Genomic DNA, 26,214 nt, shown 5'->3' on the forward strand with positions numbered 1-26,214 from the left:
GGCTTTGTAATTGCAAGGTGAGGACAGCAAGGTATGGTGGGACAAAGCAAGTGTGAGAGCATGGCAGGGACGTGGCAGAATTGCTAAGTTAACTCTGAATGTCGTGAGCAGCAGGAGTGTGGTTAGAATAGGTAGATGGTAAAAGAGGCATAGACCCAAAGGCTATTTTCTAACCAACCACATAACCCGTGCTCTAGAGCGTGGCTAGTGAGTGGGAGAAGGTGAAACTTGTCAAAGGAATCCAGAATTATTTAGTATGAGCAAGCATGCTAAATATTGATTTCTGTTCTAACCTTGCTCAAAATGGCTAATTTGAATTTTTCCTGGCTTAGGAAACTTCAGTCTGAATAGCTGATGTTAGGAGAGTCACAGCAAAATAATCTTTCAGGGTTTGCTGTGAAGTGTTTCATTGCTAACCCGTTCCTTGCGTGGAGGATGCTAGTTGATGCTGTTTGGGGGAAATTCCCCTGCAAAAGGCAGCAGGAGCTATCTGGAGCTCACCTTTTACTCCAGCTGCAAAAATGTTGCAAATTGTCAGAACACACTCCCTTAGCCCTAGGTTTCCCTATAAATCAAGGAAACAGAACCCCAACACAGGTAAGGTGACGTGTGTCTCTGAGCTAAGCCCCCCTTCCCCGTGGTCCTTGCAGACCACCTTGCAGGCTGTGGGCTCTGCTCATTTTACCCAATGAAACAAAGTGGAGTTTATTCAGCGAGCAATGAAATCACACTTCAGGTATCAGACTGAAATTCAAAGCAAGTAGTACACACTGAACATAGTTTGATTCTTAACAAGCTTTTTTTCCCTGGATGATTTCAGTACCTTAATGCCTATAAATTCTTTGATGTGCCCTAGCTATGAAAACAAGGGATCCAGAGCTTTTACGGAGATGTCCTTGCAATTTATTCACTAAGCTCTGAAATATTTCCATGGCCACCTGCCCCTCTGTTCCTGTGGATCAAGTTTTGGGAGCACATTAAAATGCCCATGGACTGGGTACATGAAGTACTAGAATATGAGCTTCCCCCCCCCCTCTGCTTCACAGTAATCACTTACAAGACTCCCTTGATTTCCTTTCCTCTTTATGTATAAAAGATTTCGAATAGCTTGAACCTGGGAATAGTTTTACAAAGCAGATCAACGTGACTTTAGATTGGACTGAATTGGATTTAGCAGCAATGGGAGTTAAATTTTCTGTTGAATCTCTGTGTTCTGGAGCCTCACAGACAGACAATAGCACAGGGGCAGTGATTTATCATGCACTGCGTTTATTGGAGAGCAGAACTTGACCCTCTGTTGTTTCTCTTTCAAACCTTTTTATCTTTTCATCTTCATAGAAATGAGTGCTAAAAGGGAAAGCAAAAATAAATGCAGTGCAGTTTTCAAGGGAATGTTTGTCCTGGTGCTGCACGGTATTGAGGCATTTACTCTTTCTCTGGTCTTAGGATGTTCCACTGTAGGATTTATTCCACTGGACCTGCAGTGCCATTTTGTGAAGCACACAGCACGTCAGCATGAAATAGACCTCCTGATCATTACAGTCCTCTGCCATACCATACAATCCCTTCCCAAAATGCAGCATCATCTGTTTCCTTCCTGAAGAATGCCAGCAAGTTAATTAATGCATGTCTGTCCAAAGACCATGCTGATTTATGATGTTGCCGTGATTTCTTGACTGCCAGGTGCCCCCATCCAGGTTGAGAACCCTGGATCTTCATGAAACCCCACCTCACCGCTTGCAGATGGGAGGTAGCCGTCCCCTGAAGGTCTCCACCCAGGTTTTTATATGTATCACCTCCAATGCAAATACAGAGAGGGGTAACAATGCAGTGGTTTTTCCTTTTATTTCATTCCAGGTTTCTGATTGTCTTGGGGTGTTTGATCTTAGCTGTCCTGACAACTTTCAAGGAGTATGAAACTGTTTCGGGAGACTGGCTGCTCTTGCTGGTGAGTAGACGGGCTGCTGCGTCACCCTGGTAATGTCCTTGAATTGACATCAGCCCCATCAGCAGCGATGGAAACTTACTGCCAGCTCTGCATGCAATAAGATTTCTTCTGTTGGGCCTGGAGCAGTGACCATACACTTACATATTGGAGAGTTCCCAGTCCATTGTCAACACCGACTGAGTAAAAAGAAAGTAAGGAGAGAGGAAAAATACTACTCTGAGTCCTTTAAATAGTGGCTTTTCAGCATCTGCCTAACAGTTCTCCTATCAAAGTATCAATAAAGTTCCTATTGACCGTGCCAGACCAGAGCACATTTAAAAACTCATTTTTTGGGGATCTTTCAACAATTTTAGTTCGCTCTACAGTATTCTACCAATCCCAGCATTTCTTTCAAGGGAGATAATCAGAATTGGACTCATGCTTGTGCCCAATAGCAGCATAACGGATTATTGCAAGCAGTGCCTCCAATGACTATCCATGAGAGAAAATGTATTTGCAACAAATATATTCCTTTCTCTGTGTTTCCAGCATGCTTGTTTTATAAATGCTGGAGTTCATGCTCAAGACTGTATTTCTGTAACCTCCCATTTGGCAGAAGAATAAAAAAAAAAAATAGGAAAAACCCTCTCACTAAGTATGAACATGACGTATTCATCGTTTGATGAAAATGACCCTGACAAAGAACTTCCTCTGCTCCCATAGCTGTTATGAATTAGAGAATGGAACCTTTCACTTAACCTGGCCTTGTAGAAAAGCATCCCTAGGGAAACTGCACAACAAGAGTAGTTCTGGGATCTCAATTTCCATTTCCCCTTGTACCCCCAGAGACATGTAGATCCAAGCAAGAGCTAAATGCCAAAAGGAATGAAAGGTGAATTCCCCTTGCATGTTCCTTCTCAAAAAGTGCCTGTGTGAAAACACCCTCATCCCCTAGGGAATGTGAAACTTTTGGTCCCTGTTACCCTGCTTAGACCTATCTTTTCACATTTGAAAAAAGCCTGAGGTTATTTTTCCTTCTGTGCTTGCTTTTATGTGGCTCTCAGCAGTTTTCAAAAATGCCTAGCAGCTGTGGGTATGAGCATCAGGAGAAATCCCCCTCCTCCTTGCTAGCTATTCACAGAGAGGAAGAGTAACTCTGTGCCCCATGCTGCCCTTGGCTTATCTTCACTGAGCACCTCAGAGAAGCTCTTTCCTCCCCATTCCCTCCCCATGCTTAGAAGAGCTCTTCAGCAAGGTGGAAAATCCTATTCTTCCCTACACCAGAAATTTAAGGGGATAATATATACCTTAAATTTGCCTTATACTTACCTTTACCATTGCCTTAAATTTACAACCATATGAATGTATTGTATTCTGTCCCTGTCTCTGTAGATATGGCTGCGTGAACAAGCTGCTGATGGGTAACCCTGGGTGTGGGTGCACTGGGGACTTTGCAGTCACCACTCATATGTCTTCTCATTTTGTGTGAAACGGGAGGTCTTTTTGCGAAGTAGTTGCCTTTCCATCAAGGCAGGGTGAGCACTTCACGTTTACCCAACAGCAGGGGCGCATCCTTTCTGCAGAGTGTTTAGCAGGCTGTAAAGCTATATCCCACTTTGCCTTGCCTCTTTCATCTACCTATGTCCTCCTTCCCACTTTTTCCCCCCACCTCTCTTTCTCTCTCACTCACACACACGCACACACACACACATACCTCATCTGTTTCCTTCAGCTATCTCCATGTGTCTAGAATTACTGCAAAACTTGTTACGAGTCTGGTTTGTGTCTTTGATACAGGAAACTTTTGCCATTTTCATCTTTGGAGCAGAGTTTGCCTTAAGAATCTGGGCTGCTGGGTGTTGCTGTCGCTACAAAGGATGGAGGGGGAGACTCAAATTTGCCAGAAAGCCTTTGTGCATGCTGGGTAAGCACATGCTCTCTACTACTGTTTTGCCTGTTATGTCCTTTTCCTTCTAAGTCAATTTGGAGGGGTGTCCAAGAACCAGTGAATGGCAGAGTAAAGAGCACTGAAATCAGATCTGCCCTTTGTGTTAGGAGCTGTGTCCTGCTTGAAGTAGTTATTTGAAGTACCCAGCAATAACAATTCATTCAAGAGACTCTTGGGTGACTGGTCAGTGGGAAAAAAATGGACCCTTTTACTCTTCAAACCCATTTTTCTTGTCCTGAGTCCCACTGCATTATTCTTAAGCTCATCCCAAAGTGTACTCTCTCTGCCTTCAGTTTCAAACCACTTCAGATCCCAACAATGTACCATCTTCCCCAGCCCTCTTCCATATTCAAATGTTGGTCTGCATTTGCGAATCTTTGTGATTTCATTCATGTTACCTTTCAGGCTTGGAAGGCACTGCCTACAACTATCATAAACCCACTCATTATTCATGTTTGAATCCCCTCCTAAAACTCCCCATTATGTCCACAAACCAACTAGCCAACATTTAGGAGCTCGCACTGCCCTGAGCACCTGTCATGCACACCCACATTCATTCACTTTTTCCAGGACTCTCGTTTATTTTGATGCTCCTCAGGCCAAGCTTTTTGTTCTTTATTTGTACAGCACGTGGCACTCTGGGGAGCTGTGGTGCGTGAATCCATGTTACCCTCTTCCCTATCCCTCCTGTTGTTCATCCTGTGGGTCTGAATGGTAGACAAAATTGGAACAAATCTTCTTTGTGCACCTGTGCTATCTTCAGTTTAGTAGTGTTCCTTTGGGTGCCGTTGTGTAAATACGTCTTATACTTCTAATATCATTGCCAAGGCAGTAGAGCGCGGTGTGAGCGAGTGGGATTGTTACTGTCTCATACCTTCTTGGTAAAAGTGTCATCTCACTTCTGAGAATGAGTCTTCATTGATATCTGGGTAAAGAATAGAAAAGATCCCACTGGATTTATTAATATCATCTATTGGTTGTCACTGGCGCAAGTTTGTTTGGAGAATGATTGAAAGTGAATAAATCTGAAATCCATCTGGTGCCACTCTTTTTGGCTGGAATTAGGATATGAAGAGAACTTAAAGACTGAGTGCCCAGAGAATGTTTGAAGCCTTTTGGTATCGCTTTTTTCATGTATATGTATAGGATGAAAAAGCAGGAGTGGAACAAGGAAAAGTCAGAAAAAGAAAGAAAACAAGAAGTGGTGTGATTTGCATTTCAAACCTCTTCAGCTCATAAGCAAATTGGCCCCGTGAGCACTTACAAAAAATAGTAGTACAGGCTTTGAGATTTTAATGGGAAAACTCAGCCAAAAGAACAAAATACTACATGCCCCATCAAAAACGGAATTTCTTATCGGCTGACCTATTGACTATGGTGTTCCTATGGGACAGGTGAATTTAAGGCTGTTTTCCTGTCAGCATTAGGACACTGTTTCTGTGCATCCCTAAATTAGCTCAGACAGTGTCTCGAGTCCAGAGCATTGATCTGTAAACAGATTACGAGGCTTTCTGGTGGGTTCTGTGCATGATGCCGACTGTGTGGCAGGCGCAGATATCTGGTTAATTGGCAAGAGAAGGCATTTTTCAGGCAGCTTTAAAATAAGCCTAAGGAAATTTGCAGCGCAGCCAGATGGGATTAAGAAGCAGGTGATGGGGCCACTTTTTTTGGCAGGCTTTGTTCTTTTCGCCTTGCAGATATCTTTGTGCTGATTGCTTCAGTGCCGGTGGTTGCTGTTGGGAACCAGGGCAATGTTCTGGCCACGTCTCTCAGAAGCCTCCGCTTCCTTCAGATCCTACGGATGCTCCGAATGGACAGGCGGGGTGGCACATGGAAGCTTTTGGGATCAGCCATTTGTGCACATAGCAAAGTAAGTGAGGAGCTTGCGGGGCTCAGATGGGGTTTGGGGGAGGCGCTGAAGGGAAAAAGAGGGGATGCACAGGTACAGCGAGGCCTTGGGATTATTCCTACTAGTTCAAGCAACAGTTTTATCCTTTCAGCTTTATTCCCTCTTCCATTCTCTGAACTATTTCTGCCCCTTGTTTTACCCTTCTCTACTCAGTAGCGGTGCTGGGAAGTGACAAGAGAGAGTGTTCATTCCCACACTTATTACAACAGGAATTTTGCCTTTACAATGAATGAGAGCAGGGACATCCCTTTAACAGTGAAGTATGTTGAAGTTTTTGACAGAAACGCCTCTATAGTTGCAAAATGTTTGTAGTGGCTTCTCAGACTTGTCTGGTCAACAGATGGAGCAGGATTCCGAAGGGATGGAAAGAGGCTGGTTAGAAGAAATGGTTTCAGAGGGAGCTACTGATATAATTTCTCTTTGGAAGCATGGATCAGACAATACAAGGAAGCATACAGTGTGAACCCAGACAGACAAAATTTCTAAAATCATCTTCACTCTATCTAACTTGATGCTATAGTCAGACACATCCTGTCTCACACTAGACAGATATGTTGTGTTCTTGCATTTTCACTGAACATTATTACAAGTCAAAAACTATCTGCATAAAAATCCTCTAGATGAGATTTCTCATCTGCACAGGATGTAAAAAAATTGCGTGTACTCTGGGCTACATACTGCTTTTTCTTATCCGTGAATGACATTCCTGACATTTTAGGGGGTTTTGAAAATTAAAATGCCAGCTGGCACAGCATAATTAGACTTTGCTTCTTTGTAGTGGCTGATAGGGATACCCACCCTGCTTCATTTCATACCAGCTTCTGTTTCTTCCCCATATAAACTTGCTACAAGGCAGGTGGCACGTAAACACTATGCCAAAAACGTTTCTCAGGAAACTGAGATCGTCAAAGAAGTCTATGTTCCAAAATGTTTAGAAAATGTTTAAGGCTTCGTTGTGTGGGCTTTCATTCAAATGTTCCATGTTTGGTTCACCACCACCCCCCTTTGAACCTCAGCTGGCTGAGGGAGATAAGACGAGGTTGTGAGAACTTTGCTTTATTGGAGACACTAAAGAAACAATTTTGATAACAAGGTCAGCCAACAAATTTCCTTCTATGGTTGCACACCAGAAATTAACCAGGAAAATGGACTTATCGCAAGAATCAATTATGAAATTCTCAGCTACAGCCTTTTTTTTTTTTTTTAACCACTTTTGAAGACCTTCACCAAAATGTTTCTGCTTTGTTTCAGACATTGCTGGGGTTTTAACTTGGGTTGCCGCACCTTCCACCTCAGTGGGATTAGCCACACAGTCCACTTTAGTCACTCTCTCTAAAACAAGGAAGCTCAGGTTTTGTTTTCACGCAGGTGATTTTCGAGGTCTGTTCTTATTGCATCAGTTCATGGTGATAACACCATTCATGGTGGATCCTGCTTTGGTATGCCTAAAGAGAAGGAACTGCATCCTGCAGCCTTGGCTCTCTGGAGGCAGGGAGAGGGCAGAGCTGTTGATTTGCTTGCCAAGACTGACCAAACCTAGGGGCAGCAGGAGTGGAAAGAGTCAAGGTCAGGGACAGAGCCCTGCAGCACCCTGTGACATGGGTCCAGATAAGCCCTTAACCCAGCTTTATGCAGAGCTGCAGCTGCAGATTGCTCCAAGCTGTTCCCAACAGAGATGCCATGTAAGGGCTAATTCTTGTAAATCTCTGCATAATTTCCCAGTAAGTGCTGAGGTGAGCTGGTCAGGGACTGGGACCAAGCCAGCAGTGACAGCTCTGCTGCTATCCTCAGTGCTTCTCTTTTCTCCGAATGTTTACTCTGCCGCTGTGGGTACTGAGACTGTTTTCAGCCCCTCCATTGTCCATCTGTTTCTTTTGCAGGAGCTCATCACTGCTTGGTACATTGGGTTCCTGACACTCATCCTATCCTCGTTTCTTGTTTATCTGGTTGAAAAAGATGTTCCTGAAAAGGATGCTAATGGGGTAGAGATGAAGGAAGAGTTTGAAACCTATGCAGATGCATTGTGGTGGGGGCTGGTAAGTGACTCCAAAAATACCTTATCCCCTTAAAAACTTCTTCTCCAAGAAGAGATAAAGTATTGATGTTAAGGATTACAGTGTCAGTGCTGCTAAATTTGAGTGAGGAGCGTGTTACTAGTATAACATTACCAAAGCAGCGATAATCCTGCAGCCAATTAACAGAACTTATATCACTGTTGATTTTCAGTCAGTCGAAGGCCTTTAGATGCTTAAACCCCAGTCAGACATCGGCCTGTGCTCTTGGCTTGTGATAAACCTCTTTTTTAGAAGAGTGTCTCTGGGTATAACTGCATTGGCAGAGCCTAAGCCTGTGGGAGGCCTAGCTCTCATGACAGCGGTATTCTGCCTGTGAGAGCTATACCCCTCAGAAAATGGCAAAAACAGAGTGGCCAAACTAGGAGGTGTTGTTGATTCTCTTGAGGGACAGGAGGCCTTGCAGAGGGACATGGATAGACTGGAGCATTGGGCAATGATTAATGGGATGAAATTTAACAAGTCCAAAATGCCTCTGGAGGAGGAACTCAACACTTCTTTTATGTCTTACATGCATTTTCCAAGAATCACTCAAGCAATGCCATTGGGGGTAGGATATTGAGCAAGAGGGACCTTTGATACATCTGTTCTTCTCTCTGCTGATGAAGGGAGCAGCACCACTGCCCATTTGATCACGAAATATTCCTGCTACCTAGTAGACAGAATTCATGTTGCTTCACTACCGATAGTTAGGGGAGTCTATATCACGCTGTGACTAAAATTCAGCAGCATATTTTTTTATTTACTGCAGTTCACTCATAAATGGCAAGATCCCTCCCCACCGTTATTAATCAAAAGGTCCCAAGTGTTGCATAGAACGCCAGGATATTTTCATATCCCTGCATATCCAGGACATTTAGATAGAGTCTCACTGGTGACAAAAGGTACACAGCTGGAAATTAGCAATTGTGCAGGAAAGGACTAAGTTTTCACCAAATCGTGGTTGTTTTACAGAGACTGAGACTTCAGGGAGGGATAGCCCTGATGGTTTGTTAAAGCTCTGCAAGCTGTAAACTGGCAAGTCCCATTCCTAACTGCGCACTGATGGTGGGCAGGACACTCACTGTGCAATGTCACATGGAGTCCCCTTTCAGCAAATGCATCCTAGAGAGGCATCTGCTTTAAGATTAAATCCATTCTCCCTGGTGCAATGCCTCTGGACTATGACACCATTAAAAAAAATCGGTTGGCTCGTTGTCAAGATCCAATTTCAAGAAGCTGTGCGTGAGCACCCGTAGAGCTAAGTGAGTTATGCAGGTTTCACGGTGACATTTAAAGCAGAGCTGTTGACTTTGGTTTTCTTATGGGAAGTCCTGGTCATTCTTCCCGCAGATCACCCTTGCTACAATTGGGTATGGCGACAAGACCCCCAAAACATGGGAGGGACGGTTGATCGCAGCTACTTTCTCTCTCATCGGAGTGTCTTTCTTTGCTCTTCCTGCAGTAAGTACCTTCCTCCTCCTCTGTTAGCCGCAGACCAGCGCTGTGCGCTTGCAAAAAGAAGGTAGAGTGATCAAAACTGCTAGTGGAATCAAAATCCCTTTTTAAGAAGTGATTCAGACACTTGAGCTGGTCTATATCAGTAAGTCAAAGTCCTTTCTTCCCAACTTTGCATAGAGCCCGTTGGGAATAATATGTCACCCCAGATACTCCTCGAATCACGTGTATCTGAGACAGTGCAAGTTGGCACAGGACAAAATTAATCCAGCAAGTGAACTGCCTGGGAAATCACAGTGCAGTTCGTGAGCCTGTACCCTGGCCTGGGTTAGTTTACTGTTATTGACATAGCCACACAAGACATATTTTTAAAAGATATGGGGCCCGTTGTTTTAGTAATTAGCGTTGGGCCCATCTTACCCAGGTCTGAAGATTTGCAAGCTGGATATCTACATCTGAGTGATCATCACAGACCAGTGGTCATCCTTTATAACCAGTGCAGCTCTGCAGAGAATTTCATCTCACCTGTTTCCCTTACTAGAGATCTCTGACACCACCGTGGAAGTGCTGTTTCTACCCACTGAGATTAAAAGGAATTTAGATAGCAGGTGACAGTACAGGTATTTTTGATCTAGCCAGGTAAATCCTCCTCTAGCTACTTAAGAAATATTTCTAAAGTGCTTTTGAAGGTATATTTGCTCTCTTGTGTTACATGGGCCCAATATTTGCCTTGTCTGCAAAGTCCCCAGGTAATAATGAGATGAGATCTGGGTGAGATGGGCCAAACAGCAACAGAAACCATCCCAAGTCCAGATTTTAGGGTATTTTTCCTTTAGATCGAGACTTGGAAAGAATTTCACAGAGGATGGGAAGTCCCACACCCCCAAATCCAGAGTATGGTTAGCATAGCTCTTTTATTACACAAGCACAGTTACAGTCTGCCTGAGTGCAAAGTAATACATCACCTGGATACCTGCAGCTTGGAAAGGCAGTAGACATTCAACAACCCCGTTGAGGATCTTAAGATGATTTGGTGTAGCCTGTGGTGCACGTAGCCGTCTCTATCTCCACCCACCGACCTGTTTTCTGTCATCATTTATCCATTTTTTCTGAGTAAGAAATGTCTAAAATCTTGCATCACTGTATGCTTTCAGGGAATTTTGGGCTCGGGGCTGGCGCTGAAGGTCCAGGAGCAACATCGTCAAAAACATTTTGAGAAAAGAAGAAAGCCAGCAGCTGAACTCATTCAGGTTTGCACTTAACCCCTCCTTGGAAAAATGTTGTGTATGAAGACTACTGCATCATGTTAACAAGCGCCACTGCTTCCCTCCTGCCCAAATTCTCATTTCCCATTGCAGGAGGTGAGAAGCTGGGTTTGTAAAGGGGTCAGGTTTTTCACATTCAGCTAGATAATCCTTGCAGTTTTTTGAGGAATCTTTCAATTCCCAGAACGTCTTTCGGAAGAACAGTGTCTTTAGAAGAAAGGGTTTCATCTGCTAGCTTCTGGAAACCAACCAACTTCTGCATCAGCACCACAAAATCGCAGAAAACAAGCTGTCAAAAATGTGGTTTTTTTCCAAAATCTGGGTTTTGTCAGATCCCTTGAGAGAGTGCTTTTATGTGCAAAGTTATATTGTTATTGATGTGAAAACACCAATAAAAGTAACACAATAGACGATGATTGTTTCAATCAAGACAAGTGCCGTAAATAGAACGTGCTCTTTGTGAAAACTTTGGATCTTCTGTTCTGTCATGGGATGGTCAGAGGATTCAGTGGGAAGAGACTCCTTAGCTCACTTGGACTTCAGTTACGGCCTTTGTAACGAATTCAGAAAATTAAACTTAAAATTACTGGTCTAGGGGCTGAAAAATCTGACAGGAGCCCTCCCAGATCATAGTCCGCACTCAATAGTTTTGCCCTATAGTGGCACTCATTTGGTATGGCTGAGAGTAGTTGATTTCCAGATAGTCTCTCAGGTGCGTCATTGTGTTCTTTGAAACAATCTGACTGCTGTCAGCCTGGGGAACAGCTTTACCTAACGGTAATTATTTCCTCTCCCTTGTAATTCAGGCTGCCTGGAGATACTATGCTACTAACCCCAACAGGATTGATCTAGTTGCTACCTGGAGGTTTTATGAATCAATTGTATCATTTCCATTTTTCAGGTAAGTGCATTGTCCACCTCTCCATCATCATTTTCTGTGAAGTTTAAGTCAGGACAGGAAACGAACTTTATATATATATATATCAATGAGGCTTTTATAGGTAACAGATAGTTAGCAGTTAACTTCCTGGCTGAGAACGAAAAACATGCTTTTTTGGCGCTGGATCCATTCCTTCTCCCTTCCCCTCATGGGATCTATCAGGGGCGCATGGATAACTCCATCAGTGGCTTTCATGCTGTCATTAAACAAAAGAGAAGGCTGCCTCGCCATCAGCCTTCCTGTGTAAGACTTCAGTTTATTGCCATGGAATTCTCAGTTTCTCCCTCTGTAATTTTGATCCTGATGAAGTTTTAGCCCTGGATTTCAGAGGCGCCTGTACTTCTCACACCTTCTATGATGCGGTTGTGTATTTTGAGATATGGACTATGCTGAAAACCCTTACTTTTCCTTCTTTAACTCAACTGGCCTAAGAATTGTGTGTTTGCAGAGGTGGCCATGGCATGTGAACATAATTAATGCTTGTTAACTGCTTGTCTTTTTTGTCAATACCAATTGCTCAAGGGGTTAATTTGGTAGAGGACAACCAAAGCATGTTTAAGACTGACTCCCACTGAAACGATTAACTGAAGGTTCACAGTTCTGGGAAGCTGGGGTCATGGTTTTATTTTAATCACCACTTCTGAGTTCAGTGGAAAGCATTCCATACATAAAGAAATTCAGACTTAATGGATGCTCGTGTATTTATGAATATGAGTCTGTCTGATCCTCACTTTTCTTGCCTGTCAGTCATCTTCCTCACCTTGAGGTCTTAAATTTTAAAAAGCTGGCACTATGAAGGCCAGGACTTTTAGCTATAGAGTATCAGCTGTTAATAATGGGCATTACTTATCTAAGTTTATGCTCTAAACTTCCGTTCTGGACTTGCTGTTATGCCTCGTTCAGGTAAAAAAAATGTTTTTAAACTACTGCTCAGCTCAGAGGTCTCCACGTGTAAGTTATGCTCACTGCGCTAATCCTGCAGCTCCAGCTGTTGCTCCAAACTGACTGGAAGAAACATTTCAGGCTCCTGGCTTCACAAATTACAGATACTAACTCTTTCTTTCTTTTATTCGTGATGTATTTCTTTAAGATTGATTTCACATACATCAAAAAGGAAATCTCTAAAAAACCACCATAGGTGTTTAATTAAGGCTCAGTACCTTTCTTTCCTTTTCTTTATCCCTTTTCATTCTTTAGCCCCACATTTTCTATTGTAGAGTAATTTCTAGAGGGTTTCTTGACCTCAGGTTTTGTTCAGCGAATAATTCTCAGGCTCGCCTGCAGTCTAGACTCATTACTGTGACTTCAAGCTTGTTCATTGTACGTAGGTTCTTCTGTGATTCAAATGTGACCTGGAATTTAATAGGTGTTTTGCAAATAAGGTCCTGGGAGAGAAGGTGAGGGAGTTCACTTCTCACCAAAGACTGGATTGCCAGTCTAAGCAGCACAGATTGCTTTCAGGAACCTGTATCACTTTCTTTGCTTTATGGCTAGTTGAAAACGTAGCTTTTATTCTGCTGTCAGTTATGGTCACAGAGCAAAAGAGGTATAAACTATTAGCAATAGATTAAAATTTATGTTTAAAAAATCTGCCAAATTTATTATATAATTCTTCTCTCCTTGCTTTCTTGTAATGCTTCCTCTCTTCTATAAAAGGAAGGAGCAACTGGATGGCACTGCCAGGTATGTAGCTGCCAGTATTATAGCCTTGTTTTAGTACAGTTATTGAAGGAAGCAGGTTAAAGAGTTCTGCGTGGATTCATGAGCTGTTAACCAAAACGTGCTACTAACACCACAGGTTGTCATTAAAAATTATTAACCGATCCATTTCCCAATTGCTTGCTTTTTTCCCAATTTAACAACACACCTAAAATGCTAATGTACAAATGCAGTGTTGCTTGCTGATTGTCTGTAAATGGCTTTATTGTTCGTTACGATTAATCATGGTCTAGATTTCTCCTGATCCATGCTGTAGAGCCAGGGTTTAGCATTCAGGTTGTGCTGGAGTGAATTTAAAGTTCTGCTTCATGTTATCCCTCAACAGTCCTGCACAGAGCGATGTTGCGGTATAGGAGATCAAGTCTGTTGATTCACCATGTGCAGATTTCTTGACGATAAATACTCAGATGGATGGCTGAGATGGATCAGAAGGATAGTCAATCTCTCTGGCAGTGCTGAAAAAGTTACATTAGGTTTGTGGCCCTGCTGAAACAGATGGGAAAGCTCCCAGTCACTTTGGGGAATTTACAAGCAGAGAATGAAGGAATCATTGATTCTAATACTGGTCAGTCACCGGAGACTACAGCAGAGCAGTCATTGTCAGTCAACCTGCAATGTCTAAATGGAAATGGTGTATTTATAGCCCCCTTCAGCTAAGTTGCAGATTCAAAGGCACATAAAATAATTCAACCTCTTAGGTCAAAACCGTGAAATACTTAATGCTAAACTACTATCAGTGGATCACCAACAATGAAAGTCAATAGCAATTAAAGGATAAATAGCTCCACAGACTCGTGCTGAAGCTATTTCCATTTGCATCCCCATTTACAGTGCAGAGAAACAGAGCAAGAATTGTAGCAAAATTTGAAAACTGTCAGTCAGAGGTCAGACTGGGTTCTAGTCCCTGGCCCGATGAAAAGCTGTCTTTTTCTTTTTGTTTTTTTAAACGTTTCGTGCAACACGTGAGCGCTTCAATAAAGGAAGCTGAAATAATAGATTCACACTTACTGTTCTCCTATGAATTTTGGGGGTTCAAACTTCCTTTAACAGAGAAGAAAAACCTGTCTCAGGTTTTCTTATGATATCGTCAAGTGTTGTAGTGCCAAATCAGTGGGAAAAGATGACTTCCCTCTCCTGCCGCCATCATCACGAGCTAACCCGCTCCTCTTCAAAGACTGCTTGGATGGGAGTTACCTGATCTGTGAACCCTCATTAACCTTGAGTACTATACATCCATGGCACTGCCCAGGCTAAGCAGTAATGAGCAAGCTCAGCTGCATTAAGGTAGATGTCGAGATTTTAGCCATCTCCAGTGTTGGCAGCAGCTGAGTTTTGGCCTAAGGAGAGAGCTTAGGAGCTGAAATCCCTTTTGGATGTAGTGCCATACCTTGAACCAAAACGTATTCTGACTCAGATGCAGCAGCAGATTAAAATTAGGAAAATGAATGATTGCTGCAGTTTGCTGTCGGTCACAGCCCCCCTAGAGAAGCTCCTACACCGGCAGTGACAGAACAGTTTGTGAACTAGCTTCTGAGTTACTGTGTCTTTCAGGCCAGTAGAAGTCATTTTGTGTTGAAGCACGGGATTACAAACTGAGAAGTACAACTCACAGCTCAAAATATTTTAAACTGTAACCCCAAGGCCCCTCATTCTGGTTGGATGTATCTTGGTTTTGTGTTGTTGCACATGTAATAACCTTCAGCAAAATCATCAGAAAACCTGCGTTGGAGCCCTCCTGTTAGCAAGAATGTGTTTATGGAAATAAGCATTCAATAAGAGGGATTGGAAACCCTCCAGGTAAACAGAAAAATGATGGTACTTGTGGGAGCACCCACTGACTTCAGTAGACATGGGACTGAGCCGTAAAATCCGGTTGTTTTGACAGTCCCACCTCTCATCTCTCATAAAACTCTTATTTACAGACAAGATAATTTAAAAAAAAAAAAAAAAATATTCCTCTTCTTCCTACAATGATTTAGTACAGAAAGTATTACTCTTACTCCACTGCAGTTTGTGTTTAAGGCTGTACCAAAATAAATGAGCAATAAGGGAATGCAGCCCCACTGGACAGAACAGCTCATAAGTGCACTCAGTCTCCAGGTTCTCAATCAGCTGAGCACTTAATGGGAAAGCTGTAGTAATAAACTACATTGTCTGAACAGTGGTTGATAAAGCAGAGAGAAGAATTGGTCTAAAGCTTTCCCAGAAAGTCAGAAAATTTAACTAGTTAATAAACTATAAATGAGGCCTGACTGTGTGAAAATTTGAGGATGTGTAGCGCTTTAGGTGGCAGGGTTTCTCTTCGATGATGTGAAAGGTCTTTAGGAACTACTCCACAGTAGTTGAGCTGAACTGTGTGACAGATCCTTCTAGGTTCTCTCCTTGGAAACAGGAGGTGGCATCATGACGAAGTCACAGCTCCTTGTTCTTAGACCGTTTGGGAAAAACACAGGGGAAACCACAGAGTGGAAGAGCTTGTTTCAGAAGTTGGATCCCAAGGCAAGGCTGTAGGGAAGGCCTCGTGACAGTAGAAAGCCAGTTAAAGATTGGCAGCAGCCCAAGGCTTTACTGAAGCTCCCTTTAGACTAAAACTGTGAAGATGTGAGATGCGATGAAGAGCACGTTGGACTACTCTTGGGCGAAGCAGTAGGCTGGGTCCTGTAAGCGGTGAAGTGGTACATGTGATGCTGCTCTGATAAGAACAGCATTTCCCCCTACATGCCCTGTATAGTCCCCGAAACCAGGAGGAAGTGGAGCTGTGCTACTCGTTGCTTAGTTGTGGGGAGTTCACTGACTTCATGCCAGAGGTGCCACTAGCTTTTTCTTTCTTAATCAGTGCCTAAACCTGCCAGCCCATGAAATCTCACATAGCAATTGCCCTTCTGGATGTATTGCAAGGCCTTTTCATCTCTTCAGCTCCCAAGAAGGTACATTTATAAGAAAGAGATATTAATGCTAATTTCTGCTGGAGTGCAGCAAATCATTCGGCAAATGTTTGGGTGCCTGACCTACGTTTAATATGGGCCTTTGCTTGATGGACATATTTATTTTGAACCAACTTTTTATGTGTATGTTTGAGGAAACAATTGTGGGCCTGATTTTTCAGTGGTGTTGTTAGCAGCTGTCCCGCTGATTTCGACTAGTGTCAAAACTCAGCACTCGTATGGACAGGCACTTTAGTGAAGGATTTTGAACTTTCTCCTTGGGTCTTGCTCCTTAATCAGCGTTATCTAACTGTAGAACTAGACATCAGGAGAGCATGTTCATTCCTAAATCTATTGTTATGCGATTTCAGAAAAGTCAGTTATCCCTGTTTCCTTTTCTCTACAAGATAAATACTTCTCTGCGTTTGGAAAGTTGGTTTGATTTTTTTAAGTGGCAGAATTGGTACTAGCCCTTCCTATTATGTGACTATGAAAGAATGCATATAACGCGGTGCGTTTTTGTATTGCCAGTAGTAACAGCATTAAGAAAATAAAATAATACTTTGCAAGGTGGAAAATTTCACTGTCAGCATTTCTTCTTAATATATCTGCCCAAAACAGGAAGGAGAAAAAAGCCACTCTGATCTGCACACAACATTAACTACAAATGAAAAGCTGCTCCCATTCTTTTTCATAGAGCTTTTCATGGGTAATCATTAACGTCTCATCTTAATAACTTTTCTTCACTTTGCAGTAATGTCATGTTTAGTAGGGAGTCAATCTTTGGATCAAGCCTCACAAGAAAACTTAGGTATATACATTCAAATAACAATTGAGCCTTACTCTTTTCATATTTCTTGCATGCCATTCTCTGCCTGCACTTTCTGTTTTTACTACAGTAGTTCATCTAACCACCATAAAAAGTAAGGGGCAGTAAGACTGAAAAGTTATTTAAGCATAAAAAGAAAGTTGCATGGCCTTGCAGATAGTTCACTGTTCTGCTGTTCAGAAAATATGGGATCTAATCCTGACTCTGCCAATGATCTGCTTAGAAACAAGTGCTTTTCTCTATTTACATAGAATGGGAATGATACTAACCTACTCTGCAAATCATTTAGAAATTTGCTGTAAGAAGAATATACTGTAAGAGCTAAACACCAGTCCTTATGCAGTCCCAACCTGCCAGCGCAAATTCATGCAAGTTACTTTGCATTTGAGTTCAGTGGAACAACATCTCCGCATGTGTGTTTGCAGGTTCTGGTTCAGCAAATGGAAAACAAGTGGATGCTTTTGATCATCTCAGTAAAGTTAGTGACATGCTTAAATATCTTGCTGAACTGTGACCTAAGATGTGGGGCAAGATCTTCCTGCAGAGACATAGAAATATTTTGTGGCATTTCAAGAATCTGAAAAACACATCATCAGAAATAATAGTACTTTAACTAAATTGTCAAGCATTGTATTCTACTCCACACAAACATTTTGCTGTCGTTCAACTTTAGCTCATTATTCTCATTCCCACTTCATTCCACAAACATGAAATCATTGACATACAACTCAGCATTTCCTAGCCTAAGCTCTTCAGCTTCTGGAAAGCAACTAGCGAAGCACTCCATTTTTTCATTGGATGATTGGCCCATGCAAGATAGTCAAGAGACACTGATTTTGCAGTTTGCTTTGCTTTCGAGTGGTTGCTACAGGGAGATATGTTCACTGCAAAGTAAAGAGTGGGTTTCTATCTACACTGCTGGCTGCATCTATTGGTGAAAATTATCCATTCTGTTTTCACAAAGAATTGACCTTGAATTATTCTCCCCATGGATTTGTGTGACGTTGCTTATTTTTACCTATTTTAAATCACTTTAGAAAGTATGGATGAGAAAAGGGGCTAAGCAAAAGACTTCACTATGCATAAAGCCTCTTTCTTTTTCTGAAGGGCATCAAAGTTGAGCCCAAGTTAGGACGTGTTCTTGTTTCTGGGCAAATAATCTGGATGGTAGGTGAGTTTGGATTTAGAGTTACGCCTACACTTAAATACCAGTGAGGACATACACCACCAGAGTGTGGAAAATTTTTGACTAAAAAGGGGTGTTTCCTCCTCAGACATGAGAAACTTGCAAATTTAGACCTCAAGATTCAGGGTGCAAAGTGAAGACATCAGTTGTCAAGAAGTTGCAGTCAATTATTTTGAGATTGAACCTCTTTTGTGAGATCCTCTCTATACAAAAGAATGTTACTTGATAAAAGTGAAAGATGATGGGCCAAAGTTCAGAAGTACCTTGGAAGTGCAGAATGCTGCTTGTTTTATATTAAGAAAACTCGTGGACTCTCTGAGATCAGTTGAATGCGTTCACTGCAGGATTAATGGCTGTCCTCATAGCATTAGCTTTGTGCTAATTTCTATTGGGAATAGTTCAAAGAAGAATACGTAAGGAAATCTCGTTCAGAATGTTTGATTTTCCAAAGTGAAGTTCACCCATAAAAGTACAGTTGATAATGTACTAAAATATTGGAGTAAACATGACTTCCTCTTGCTTCCAGTTAATTGAGACCAACTAAACGTAGTGATTAGCTAAACTGCAAAAAATATGGAAAAATTTCCTGATTGTTATTAGTCCTTGTTAGGTGGAAGCGGTAAATACATGGAAGAGATCTGTGCTTGGTTCACTATTAGCATTAATTCATTATTTTTATTCTCATACATGTATCATTTGTTTATGAAACTCCAATACTAGACAAAGCACAGAGAGGAGAGTATCTGGCTTGCATGATGGGATGTAACTGCATCATTTCCTTGCATGACTGTTTCTGGAAAAGTATTTCTAGTTCAGTGGTTCCCTCTCTTTATCCTGAGCAAGGGTAAAACATCTGCTGCAGAAACCAGCCATCTCTTGTATCTCCCACCACCAGATTCATCTCAGATAACCCAAAAATTATTCCCACTGCTCTTAGGGAGCAAGAATCTGAGAGCTGAATTTTTCTTCAGGTGGGAAGCTTTTGAGCGAAACTGTCTGCACTGCTTCTGCCTTCCTCCCTTTATGGTGGTCTGTGTCTACCACAGAGTTAAGGAGTTCTCATCCTGGAAAAGATGAGAAACAAAGATTTTGCAAAAAAGACAAAGACAAAGGTTTTGCAAAAATTTTTATTCCTCTACAAGGGAGAGGATGCAATAGCACCCAAGACAAGCAATGGCAATGTGTACAAGCCAGTCAGGGAAACTACTCTGCACTTTTATCAGCATGTTTGGGATGCATTTGAGTCTCCCCGGTTTCTGGAACTGCACTGGAAGTCGGGAATCACGTTTTATTGAATGTAAGGAAGCCAAAAAAAGTGAGACCACTGTCCCAAGGGGAGGAAGAGCCGCTAATATCAGTAGGAGGAGGCTGAAAGACAAGCAGCAGTACATGAACCTGTGGGTGGGAACCACTGTCCTAGCCGCTCTCATGAAGGATGATGTGGTCTGCGCATGCTTAATACTCTGAGGCTGAGCCATGCGCATGCTGTTTTAATGAAGGAGATTGTGTCGTGAGAACAAATGTTTCCTAAGTCTTTGTAAAAAGCACAATGAAAACAAAAACCCCAGCAGACCCAGATTTCATCCCTTGGAAATGAGAATAAAGTCTTTTTTTTTTTTTTTTTTTTTTTTTCTGGTGACAGCTAGTCATTATCTGGAAAGAAGCTTGGGTTTTGTTTTGAGGGTTTTTTGTGTGCAACCTACTGTTGTATTTTTTCATGTGAACTGATGAATTATTTTCTGATGATTCTACTGCTCTGGCTGCCTGGATATGAACACAATTGTCTATATTTATTGCATAAACATACTGTTATGAATCTGAATGTTACTTTAAGGGTTAATCATCAGGATTCAATTAATGAGGAAGGCTTCAGTACGGATAGCTTTAACTTAGACTAGAGACCTGCTTTTTAAATGACTTCTTAGCTAGATCTTTCTGTAGTCAATAACAAGAGACAAGTTCCCCCAGCTATAAAGTCGTTGCGAAGTGAAATGGAGCTGAACTGCGCTCTGTAGGTTGCTAACTCCCCACTGACTATAGAAAGGGGTGTAAAGATTAATCTTAGAGAGGACATTTAACTGTTTTAAACAGCTTAAGACAGATCGGATGAGTTCTGTCTCCTAAGCCTACGATGCTCAAGCAACAGTCTTGGGACAACAGTTTGTTCCTGAACTGACACTTATCAATGGGGAAAGTTGAGAAACTCTGCAGAAAGAGAATTTGGGAGTGCCTTTGGTTCATATTATTTACCTTAAACCCCATCCTACACCAAAAAAACCCAAACCCAACCAACCCACAAATGAGCGTGCCTACATATGTAGTGGAAAATATCACTGCAAGTAAGTAGCTTTTTGTGCTCAATGCAGGAGAATATTTTGATCTGTTTTGATCTATGAGGAGGATATCAAATCTTGGTCATTCCTATTCTTGTATAGCTTCGTGGCCAAGACTTCTGCATATGTTACCTCTATTTCTGTCCTATAGTGAAAAAAAAAAAATCCACAAGATGGATATTTTGGATACTTTGTGTCATCCACTGACTCGCTTCCTCCTGGTCTGATTCCTCAAATCCTTGCAATGCACTTTATGCCTTCTTTTGGTAAGGAAGGCAATTGTTACAGGAGTTTTAAGGGGCGAACTTTCAGAGATCTGGATATGTATTTTGAAGGACTAAGTAAGTTTCTGGAGAGAGAGGCAGAGGCCAGATGTAATGACAGCTATATTCTTCCAATATAGTATTAGACAGCTTTTTATAAACAATAGCAATCTTCTGTCTCACCTGTTTATCTGCTTCTTCATCTTTCAGGTTCTCTGCCTTAAACATGTTCTTCTCTTCACAATTTCTCTGTAGTGTTACTAAACCGAATCTTGTGACGTTTAATTTATTACTCGAACCCAATGTGTAGTGTGTGACCACTCCTTGCCTTTGAGGAAATCACCTCATCATCTGTGTTTCACTGCTAGATTTCATCCTTTTAGGAACTTCTTTCTCATCCTGGAAGGTCTCTCCAAAAGCTCTTGAACCAAGACGTTCAATCTTGAAATACTGAAGAACAGGTGGACTACAGATTCATCTCATTGGTGACCTGATAATCCCCCCACTAGGAAAAGCTGATCCCCACAACAAGCCTGTTGTACATACCATTTTTTTCAGACCTAAGGAACAATGTCTTCATTTTATTATCACTGAACAGATCTGTTAATCCTAAAACTGCTTCAGTTTCTTCCTCGTTATAGTTTATCTCACAGTCTCCTTCAGTCTGCAAAGACCGTGGCACCACCGTGCCAAGCATGTGTAATTGCTCTGTCTATTTTCCTTCACATTGAAGACCTCACAAGCTCGTTCTCTCTAACATCTTCATGCCCATCAGTTTATATTGTCTGGCTGACTCTTTGCTGTCACTCAGCTAGATTTTTGATGCATTTCTTTGCGTTAAAATCCTTTTCAGTGATGTGCCATGATTCCAGACTCTTCTTGACCGTCCTTCTCGAAATTAATACCTCTTTCCAACTTCAGTTTTACTTTGATTTTTTTTTTTTAATTGCTGAGATATGAGAATTTATTTTCCCTACTTTACACCCTGCCCCCAAAACACACACAAGTCATTCAGTTGACTTTTTACTTCCTCACCTTTATTTTTCGTGCCCTTCCAAAACTTGCTTATTAGCTGTCATCTTCTCCTGTATATATGGTAGCTGAGTGCTTGAAGAGTCCGAATTTCACAGAAATGCCATGGAGTTGGGACATCTGTCTTGTAAAGCACTACTGCCTTCAAACCTGGCTTCTGAAACAGAGAAGTGAAAGTGATGCAGAAAAGTGGTCACAGGTTTCTTGATGTCTTAGTGGAACACAACTCCCTTGTTGGAACTCTGCTCTTACCATCAGTTCAGCCTTTAGAGCACCTTGGTGGATCAGTTGGATCAAGATTCAACCCGAAAGCAAGCACTATGGAAACTATTTTTTAAATAAGTTCTTAAGACCGAACATGAGGCTGCCCTACACATTCTGTAGTGACTAATTTGTCACAGATGCCAACAAGTAGCATCTCATGTTTTTCTACAAAGAAGGAAGTAATCCCTGATTTTGCATTCATCTGCACTTTGCCGTGAATTCCCCACACCATGAATTCCTCAGGAAATGACATCAGGGCAAAGTCTAAGTAATATTAATACCATTCACTTAGACCGTTTTAATTCTTCATTCAAATCCATGCTTTTATCTTCTCACACCATTGACTTCAGTCCTGGCAGTGCTGATATAGCAGGACTAGTTGTGTGGCTCTGTACTCACACAAATCTTTCTGAGTTGCCACTTTCATACTTGCACACACTTAGGCACTTCATACGTGCAATGACAGGGCAAGTGTCCGAATTTACTAGGCTGCAGGAATTGCATTCACAAGTATTGTCATGTCGTCAACAAGAAAATTCAGGCAGCCTGAAAAAACATCCTACATAAAGGTTTGGTTCTTCCATTTTTTTGTGACAGGGAAGCCCATATTTCGTTACTTTCTGGGTCAGAGATATATTAATCAGAAACAGATAGTAGAAATGAAGGCCCTAGTAATTCATATTAAAAAAAAACCCCACAAAACACAAAAACCTACAACAGCTGTGATGTTCAATGCTCAGATCAGGTAGTAATTTTTTATGCTGTAAATCACAATATTCCTACTAGATTCAGCACTCTTATAAAATGTCATCATATGTATCTTTAAATCTTGCCTTTATAATTTTAAGAGGAATGTCCTAAGCACTTCCATTGTGATAGGATACTGCAACAGACAGAGCTCTGAGATAGAAATAGATCTTTCTTTCAAAGAGGTGCACAAGTGATACTAGAGATCATAGAACATAAAAATAATCAATCAATCTGACCGAGGTAACTCATTAAATAGAAGATAAATAGTTCTGTGAGTGAGACCCTTCACTTGCAAGGTCTGCACACAAGTCTCCGTCTTTGTCCACTATGTCCTTGCATGATGGACCCTCCCCACGCTTGCCTTTCCTGCCAGCAAGTTTAGTGGCTTTATCTGAGCATACTGCACAGATACCTCTCTGCATACCTATGAAATCTCTTTCTTCTGATCGCCACCGCTGTTCATTCTTCAGCTCTGCTCCCATCTGTGACTCTCAGAAACCTGCCAGCTGTGGTGGCTTCTTCCCTCCCCCCACTCAACCTGCTTGATCTGGTGTCCTGCACAGAACTGCCTCTTGACCATGTGTGCACAACTCACCTCTCCCCAGAGCTGTCCCACAGTGCAACGGCCAGGAATCGGCTAAGAGGCAGGCCGTCTTCCCGCGGGTTAGCTCCACAATTTTTTAACAAATATACAAGTGACAAAAATTTAAGCAGCAAAGTGAACAAGCGAATCAAATATTTATACTGTCACCTACAAAGCGTTCAGAGCATATATAAGCTGATACACCCACTAGCAAATTTCTTTTGTGTTACTCTTTTCAGTGATATGAGTAACTGCCTTTAAGACACTTGCAGTCAGGCTATCAGAAGGGTGGCTGATGCTGGTAAGATACCAGGTAGATGCAATTCTAGCTGTATGTTGTCACTGAAGGACATACGTCTTTGGTCAGTAAATATATGAGATGACAGTGCAAGGCATCATCAGAGGAACGAAAGGTGTCATTTTACTACAATTCATGTAGATCACTTCAATTTCTAGTACAGTGAGAAATAACTGAAAGTGAATGATGAAGAGAACTGGGTACATTCCCTACCATGTACCTAGTAATTGCTTGGCAATGCCTTTGCAGTGTTTTGCTGATAATTTATTTGTTTCACAGCACACACGACTTTCTTTTACTCCTGGCTATGCACACCTCCTGTATGAGGACAGGCTGAGAGAGTTGGGGTTGTTTCAGCCTGGAGAAGGCTCTGGGGAGACCTTGTAGTGGCCTTCCAGTACCTAAAAGGGGCCTACAGGAAGGATGGAGAGGGACTGTTTACAAGGGCCTGTAGTGGTAGGACGAGGGGTAACAGTTTCAAACTGAAAGGGGGGAGGTTTAGATTAGATGTAAGGAAGAAGTTCTTCCCTGTGGGGGTGGTGAGACACTGGCACAGGCTGCCCAGAGCAGCTGTGGCTGCCCCCTCCCTGGCAGTGCTCAAGGCCAGGTTGGATGGGGCTGGGAGCAACCTGGTCTGGTGGGAGGTGTCCCTGCCCATGGCACGGGGGGTTGGAACTGGATGATCTTTAAGGTCCCTTCCACCCCAAACCATTCTGTGATTCTATGAGTTACTCATTTAATAGCCTGGCACAGACCCAGTGGTTAAAGAACAGGGAAGGCCAAGCGTTCTTATAATTAGACTATAACTGCCTAAATAGTGGTGTTTCTCTTCTGAATAATAAATCTAATGCTTCAGATGTGCTACAGGAGCTGAAGCACTGTGATACACTACATGGAGAGGATAGCAAGACCCTCTGGTAACATTTTCAACATTGATACAAAAAATGCTCATAAAAAGTGTTTAATTATCTGTGGAGCTTAACTGTTGCTTACAAAAACATTCATGAATTATGGTAGCCCCAGCAGTGTCCTTGTGTACAAAGCATTTATTTAGTCCGTTATATACTTAAAGTATCATGAAAACAAGTTAAAAGTGTACAAAGGAGGAAAATGATTACTTTTGCTTATTTTGTAGCCAAAAGCTGGGTCTCTTGGATCGGGTTCGTGGTACCAATACTAAAGGAAAGCTATTTACCCCTCTGAATGTAGATGCCATTGAAGAAAGTCCTTCAAAAGAGCCTAAGAATGTTGTCTTGAATAATAAGGAGCGTTTTCGCACTGCATTCCGAATGAAAGCGTACGCTTTTTGGCAAAGCTCAGAAGGTAGCCCATCTGTGTTCATTTCTTTCTATCCATCCTCTATTCTCCCCATTTTACTTTGTTCCTCTGCATCTTCTGTTGAAGGTTTGTGACTTTCTGGGCCAAGCATGGCTGGTCCCTGGTTTTACATGGAACATTTGGGGAAGCCCCAGGAAATGGATGCTGGAGTTCAGGCAACACAGTGCTTGAAAAAAAGACAATGGCCCTCCATAAAACCGGCAACTGATATGGGATAAAGCCAGTGGTGGAATCAACCTATTTGACTTGGAAAAAGAGGGCACACTGGGCAGTGAATCTATATCCCCCAAAAAGCACATGCCAACGTGGTTCAGTTTATCAGCAGGGATGCTATGCTAAGGTAGCTCCCTCCCTAGACTGCATCCAGCCCTGCACTAGCCTGGGTCCAGGCATCTCAGATATCTCCTCCTTGCAATCTCTTAAAACCTTGTTTTACAGAGTCAACGGCTGCTTCCCTCCCACTCTCTCTAAGACTGCTGCCCCTCAGCAGATTTCCACTGGATGTCCATGCAGCATCATAGGGCATTTTTCCTCTCAGCTTCCCTGAGCACACGTTTTCCTCTTCTTGCCTGTAGTATCTAAACGGTCTCTAAATAACAGTTTCTCCTTTGTTGTGCCAGCTGGCATCAGTGCATGCTGGGCATACTACCATGGATGTAGTCCGGGTGTTCACACTGGGGTTATTCTCTTCCATGAAGGCACATGAGCTCAAGGCAGTACAGGTGGGAGGAGTATTTGGCCTGTAGCTTCTACACCTTTTTTACCCTTACATAAAATAATTTTGGCAAAGATTTTTCATTGTAAAAGCTCCTAAAAGTGGGAACTTCTAAATCCATTGAAAAGGAAGAAGAGTTCCCAATGTTTCAGAAATGCTGGAATCTGAGAGGAGATCCCTCAAATAATGTGTCTTACAGCCATCCCAGCAGAATTATGAAATCCCTTTCAAGAGCTGACCAGAAAAAGAGGAACCTGCAAGAGACGTTCCTTTACTAAATAACAGTAATTTTATGTAGTGCTTTAGTCAGCCAGACCTCCCTCTAAATGTCGTGTAGTCACATGTTCACACAGCTTTTTTTTTGACCTGCTCTGCAGATGCAGGAACAGGGGAACCCATGGCAGAAGACAGAGGCGACAGTAGCGACTTCCTTATGGAAGATATGATTCCCACATTCAAGACAGCCATCCGAGCTGTCAGGT

General features: G+C 42.1%; 1 protein-coding gene across 2 annotated transcripts in view; it reads left to right on the plus strand.

Moving 5' to 3' along the window:
• The window catches only part of KCNQ3 (potassium voltage-gated channel subfamily Q member 3), a 195,319-nt gene that overhangs the window by 160,362 nt on the left and 8,743 nt on the right, over positions 1-26,214 (plus strand). The window contains exons 2-12 of one of the 2 annotated variants that reach the window (XM_086465204.1): positions 1,858-1,948; positions 3,725-3,851; positions 5,573-5,745; positions 7,665-7,820; positions 9,189-9,299; positions 10,448-10,543; positions 11,365-11,459; positions 13,155-13,181; positions 16,896-16,952; positions 24,815-25,002; positions 26,110-26,212. In XM_086465204.1, coding sequence (XP_086321330.1) covers positions 1,858-1,948; positions 3,725-3,851; positions 5,573-5,745; positions 7,665-7,820; positions 9,189-9,299; positions 10,448-10,543; positions 11,365-11,459; positions 13,155-13,181; positions 16,896-16,952; positions 24,815-25,002; positions 26,110-26,212 — 1,224 coding nt within the window. The remainder of the gene's footprint in view (positions 1-1,857; positions 1,949-3,724; positions 3,852-5,572; positions 5,746-7,664; positions 7,821-9,188; positions 9,300-10,447; positions 10,544-11,364; positions 11,460-13,154; positions 13,182-16,895; positions 16,953-24,814; positions 25,003-26,109; positions 26,213-26,214) is intronic. The other variant, XM_086465205.1, reaches the window with a different exon arrangement.

Source organism: Leptosomus discolor, chromosome 5 (assembly GCF_034619465.1).
Source record: "Leptosomus discolor isolate bLepDis1 chromosome 5, bLepDis1.hap2, whole genome shotgun sequence".
In the NCBI taxonomy this organism is placed as follows: Eukaryota; Metazoa; Chordata; class Aves; order Leptosomiformes; family Leptosomidae; genus Leptosomus; species Leptosomus discolor.